The 6000-nt window shown below is 31.6% G+C and overlaps 1 protein-coding gene across 6 annotated transcripts in view; it reads left to right on the top strand.

Annotated features, from left to right (window-relative positions):
- Window positions 1–1027: 1027 nt before the first annotated feature.
- The window catches only part of LOC130919014 (desmoglein-2.1-like), a 64076-nt gene continuing 59103 nt past the window's right edge, over window positions 1028–6000 (top strand). The window contains exons 1-2 of one of the 6 annotated variants that reach the window (XM_057841372.1): window positions 1028–1088; window positions 1169–1325. In XM_057841372.1, the coding sequence (XP_057697355.1) occupies window positions 1078–1088; window positions 1169–1325 (168 nt within the window). In that variant the 5' untranslated portion in view covers window positions 1028–1077. Of the gene's footprint in view, window positions 1337–6000 lie in introns of all 6 variants that reach the window. The other 5 variants (XM_057841373.1, XM_057841375.1, XM_057841374.1 and 2 more) reach the window with 5 other exon arrangements.

Below are 6000 nucleotides of genomic sequence, written 5' to 3'. Positions count from 1 at the left end.
ACTTCCTGTGTATTTTGGATCATTTCCTGTTCATATTAGGGCATTTCTGGGTCACTGTTGAGTTTGGGCCATCTACAGGTTGCTTCCTATGGATTTCCGGTAACTTCCTGTTGGTTTTGGGGCAATCCTGGGTCACTTCTTGTACATTTTAGATCATTTCCTGTTGATCTTATGGAATTGCCAGGTTTCTCCCTGCTAATTGAGTCCTTCCTTTTGATTTTGGCCCATTTATAGGTTACTTCCTATGGATTTAAGGTCACTTCCAGTTGGTTTTGGGGCATTCGAGCATCATTTCCCTCACATTTTGGAACATTTCCTATTGATTTTGGTCATATCCGGAGACTGTATCTTGGCATATTGCGCCATGCCCATATTTGGCCATGTTTGTGTGCTTTTCTAACAGCCTTGAATGACCACAATGGGTATCTGTTGACCGCCTTATCAGAAACTGTGCTTATGACTCACTGTCGTACAAGCTCTTAAGGTCTCAACTTAAGATGTTTTCCTGATGGAAAATCCTTATGTTATGCTATAGTTAGTTTCGGTTCCGTCCTGTCAACAGTGTAAAAAGACTTGCCTAGTATTGTGTTTCCTTGTACTTTTGTGAGATCACAGCCCTTGTCTGTATCACATTTGTACCCAGAATATTCTGCAATAAAACCTTCACAGGAACACTGTTCATCTCCAGCCATTTGCCAGCATTCTAATTCAACAAACAAGCGAGGGACGAAAAGAGAAAATAGCGTCCTTCAACACTTCCTACTCATTTGGTTACTTATATAATATTTTGGCACATTTAGCAGTCACTTACTGTTGATTTCGGGTCACGCCTAGTTAGGTTTGGGTCATTTTGTGTTGATTTTGTGCCACTTTTTGATGATTTTATGGCACTTCAATGTGATTTTAAGATACTTACACGTCATTTTCTGTTAATTATTTAAGCATTTCCAGGCTACTTCCTGTTGATTTGAAGTCCTTTCCTGTTGGGATTTGGTACATTTTTGCTTTCATTAGCTGACATCGACGGCGCTAGACGTCCAATCCACTGAGAACACGAGGAGGCGAATGAATGAATGAATGTCTGATATGTATATACTGTATATACATACAGCTTTTTTGTGGTGAGTGTAAGAACTGATATCGTTTTTTCTTCTTCTTCATGTGTCAGAACCCGCAGGAAGTTTGGTTGTAGTCGAGCGCTTCTCAGCTCCAGTGAAGCCAGAAATGGACTTTCCCAATTACTGTACGTAGGTGGGCGAGACGGGACGGAACACGCCAACGCGTCCGACAGCCAGAACCATTTCAGTCTGCAAACTTCTGATAAGGTGCAACTCCAGTACTTACTTGTGTAGAAATTTTTAGTTAACAGGTTGGATAATTAGTTGATATTGCAATTGGCTGATTAGATGCGCATTTTGGGTTATTGTTGCTTGATTGTTAAGTTGTTCATTTTTAAATTATTTTTTTTTCACGTTTTTACGGTTAGGAAGTTGATATATTTTTCAATTTTATTCTGTGCTACATATTATTAAGTGTTATTTTATATTTGTTTGTGTTTATTTGCTTTTTCAAGTTTTATTCAGATTTTTTTTCCGTTTTTTTTAAAAATTTAAACTAAATGTATTTAATTTCTATTTTATAACACTTTTCATAATGCATTATTTTGTATATATTTTTTAAATGTTATTTTAATAGTTAATGTTTTTTGATTTTTTTCATTTTTTTACATTACTTAATAGTAAATATTATTTCATAGATATCTGCTTTTATTTGAACTCTTTCAAATGTTATTTTTTTCAATTTTTTATTTTATTTCTTATTTTTTACATTTTTTAATTCTCAGTTCTATTTTATGATATTTTATTTGATGTTTTATATTTAATTTATTTGAATGTAATTATTTAATATTTAATTTTTTCAAAAATCTTTTTTAGTTTTATTTTACATGCATCATTATTAATTAAGATATGATTTTATATTCATCTGTGTTTATTTTAGCGGTTTCCAATTTTATTTAGATTTTTTCAAACATTTTTTTAAAATTATATTTAAATTCATTGTTGTAATATTTTTTATTCCATTATTTAATTTATTTTTATTTTTATTAGTTGTAGTTCATGTTTTTTTATTTAAATTTTATTTTGCGTTACTTAATATTTGATATTTTTTATACTTATTTGTGTTTGTTTTTCAAATTTTATTTATAATTATACTTATATATATTCTTAATTTAAATTAAATTTATTTAAGTTCAATTTGCTGATATGTTTCACTAGATTTTTCATATTTAATTTATTTGAATTTAATTATTTAGTATTTAATGTCTTTTTATATTTGTTATTTTATTAGTTTTACTTGCATGCATTTACATGCATTATTATTTAGATATTATTTTATATTTATCTGTGTTTATTTTAGCTCTTTCAAACTTTATTTACATTTTTTTCAAAATTTTTATTTAAATCATAATTATTTAAATTCGTTTTTGTAATACTATTTACTATGTATTATTTTATTTATTTTTATTAGTCGTAGTTCGTTTTTTTTTATTTAAATTTTATTTTGCGTTACTTAATATTTGATATTTTATATACTTATTTGTGTTTAAGATGTTCAAATTTTATTTATAATTATGTATATATATACATATATATATATATTTAATTTAAATTAAATTAAATTGATTTAAGTTCTATTTTCTGATACGTTTCATTAGATTTTTCACATTTATTTGAATTTAATTATTTAGTAGTTAATTTTTTTTTTTAATTGTATTAGTTTTATTTGCATGTATTTACATGCATCATTATTTAGATATTATTTTATATTTATCTGTGTTTATTTCAGCTCTTTCAAACATTATTTACATTTTTTAAAAATTTATATTTAAATCATATTAATTTAAATTCTTTTTTGTAATACTATTTACTATGTATTTTATTTATTTTTATTATAATGATTTGTAGTTAATATTTTTTTATTTCAACTTTATTTTCGTAACTTAATATTTGATATTTATATATTTTTTAATTTAAATTAAATCTATTTAAATGATATTTTGAGATACTTTTATGAGATATTATTTTATATATTTATAAAATGATATACTAATAATTAATTTAGTTAATCTGTTTTTTTTTTTTTTTTTAATATGTTACCTAATATTAAATGTTTAATATTAATTAATCAATGTATTTATTTTTATATTATATTATATCATATCATATCATATCATATCATATCATATCATATCATATTATATTATTTGTTGGTTAGTCGCTCATGTACATTTTGGTTAGTCTTGTAGGCATTTAGTTGTACCAGTGGTAGGGTTAGGGTTAGTTATTTCTAGGTAATCAGGTAAATTGATAGTAGGAAGGTACTTAAGTGGTTGGTTGGCTTGTTGGTGTAGTTGTTTGGTGAGTCGGATTATACGGTTATTTGGTTGGCTGATTGGTTGCTCGGTGGATTCAGGAGGTGCTAGCTTGTCCGTTAAGTTGTCAACTGGTTGTTAGCGGACTAGGTTGTTAGTTTTGTTGTATTGTTGACTATGTTGTCATTATTAGTGACACAAATTTGTTAAAATCGGAGTATTAATCGTCCCTCCAATGCCAAGTGTGGCTCATCGGCGGATGTTGACAAATATTGGCACGTAGTTATAGATAATATTTTTTCCTTGTCAGGATTGGCGCCCGTGGCTGAGCGTGGCATAGCAAAGGATGCCGGGTAAGCGCGCGTCGACTTGAAAGCGTTCCCCCCGGGCGCACGCAAAGCCACCTGCGACGCGCTTCGTTTGCATACTTCCATCCTGTTTACTGGCGACGAGTGAGCGTACTCGCGATTCCCTGTGGCTGACTAGCGGCGAAAGGTGGCAGGGATCAGAGGGAGAGTTGGCAGTAATTGACGCTTTTGAGAAATTTCTGCCGTGGCAAACAAGACGTCGATAGGTGGGAGAGGTCATTTGCGGGGTTTCATTGATCAATTGTTTTTCTTGCTAAGTGAGCGAGTTAGTGGCTTGCTGCTGTCGGCTTTGTGACAGTTGCTAATAGCGTCTCAGTAAATCAGCAGTTTGGGTAGTTTGTCGGCTGATGAGTTAGTTAGTTAGTTAGTTAGTTAGTTAGTTAGTTAGTTAGTTAGTTAGTTAGTTAGTTAGTCATGGTTGATCATTGGTTAGTTGTCTTATTAATTGGTAGTAGTTAGTCAGCAGTTTGGGTGGTTTGTCGGCTGCTAGGTTAATGATTACTTAGTAACCAGATTGGGCAAATCATCGCCTGCTTAGTTAGTTGGTTAGTTGCATTAGCTGAAAATTGGTGGTTAGTTGTCTTATTAATTGCCTCATTAACCGGAAATGATTAGTTTACTGTATCGACAAAAAATGGTAAATCACTGGTTAGTTATCTTGTTAGGTGGCTCATTTGCTAGATAACTGGTGAGTTAGTCAGCAGTTGGGGTAGATAATCAGCAGTTTGGGTAGTTTTTGGCTGAGTGGTTAGTTAGTTAGTCAGTTAGTTAGTTTGTCAGTCATGGTTAATCACTGGTTAGTTGTCTTATTAATTGGTAGTAGTTAGTCAGCAGTTTGGGTAGTCTGTCGGCTGCTAGGTTAGTTACCAGATTGGGCACATCATCGGTAGTTAGTTAGTTAGTTAGTTAGTTAGTTAGTTAGTTAGTTAGTTGCATCAGGTGAAAATTTGTTCATTAGGTGTTAGTTGTCTTATCAATTGGCTTATCAACTGGAACTGGTTAGTTACTCAGTAGTTGCTGCTGGGTTAATATTAATAAGAGTTTGCTGACTAATGATCAAGTAACAATTGGTTAATTATTTGTTAGTTGTATTGTTATTTAGCTCATTGACTGGATAACCTGTTAGTTACCACTATGGACAAATCAGTTAGTTAGTTAGTTAGTTAGTTAGTTAGTTAGTTAGTTAGTTAGTTGAATCCGCTGAAAATTTGTTCATTACTGATTAGTTGTCTTATTAATTGGCTCATCAACTGGAACTGGTTAATTAGTTGTATCGACAAAACTACAGTCAGATAATTGGTTAGTTATCTTGTTAGGTGGCTCATTTGCTAGATAACTGGTGAGTTAGATTTGGTGTAGATAATTAGCAGTTTGGGTATTTTTCGGCAGAGCAGTTAGTTAATTAGTTAATCATGGTTTATTACTGGTTATTTGTCTTATTGGCTCCTCAAATGGAACTGGTTAGTTAGTCAGCAGTTTAGGTAGTTTTTCAGCTGCTGGGTTAATGATTAGTTTGTTGGCATCGACTAACAATTGTTTAATTATTCGTTAGTTGTATTGTTATTTAGCTCATTGACTGGACAACTGGTTAGTTACTTACTAGAAAATCTTACTGGAAAATCATCACCTAGTTAGTTTGTTAGTTAGTTGCATCAGCTGCAAATTGGTTCACTACAGGTGAGTTCTCTTATTAATTGGCTCATCAACTAGAAATAGTTGTATCGACAACAAATGGTAAATCACTGGTTAGTTATCTTGTTAGGAGGCTCATTTGTGAGCAAATTATCAACTGGTTAATTAGTAAGTTAGTTGGTTGGTTAATCATGGTTAATCACTGGTTAATTGTCTTACTAACCGGCTCATTAACAGGAACTAGTTTGTTAGTCAGCAGCTTGGGCAAATCCTCACCTGATTATTTAGTTATTTGGTAAATTGGTTTGCTGCATCTGCTAAAAATTGTTAATGACAGGTTACTTGTCTTTTGAGGTTGGCTGTATCAACAAAAATGGTAAATCACTGGTTAGATATCGTGCTAGGTGGCTCATTTGCTAGATAACTGGTGAGTTAGTCAGCATTTCGGGTAGTTCATCAGAAGTTAGTTAGTTAGTTAGTTAGTTAGATAAACCAACAAATGGTTAATCACTAGTTATTTATCTTGTTAGGCTATCTGGTGAGTTAGTCATCAGATTGGGTAGTTTTTCTGCTGCTAGTTAGTTAACTGGTTAGTTAGTTGGCAGTCTGTGTAGTTTGTCAGCTGAT

Source organism: Corythoichthys intestinalis, chromosome 7 (genome assembly GCF_030265065.1).
Source record: "Corythoichthys intestinalis isolate RoL2023-P3 chromosome 7, ASM3026506v1, whole genome shotgun sequence".
Taxonomy (NCBI): Eukaryota; Metazoa; Chordata; class Actinopteri; order Syngnathiformes; family Syngnathidae; genus Corythoichthys; species Corythoichthys intestinalis.
Note: the sequence above shows the minus strand (reverse complement) of the source record. Positions and strands in the feature narration are given on the sequence as shown.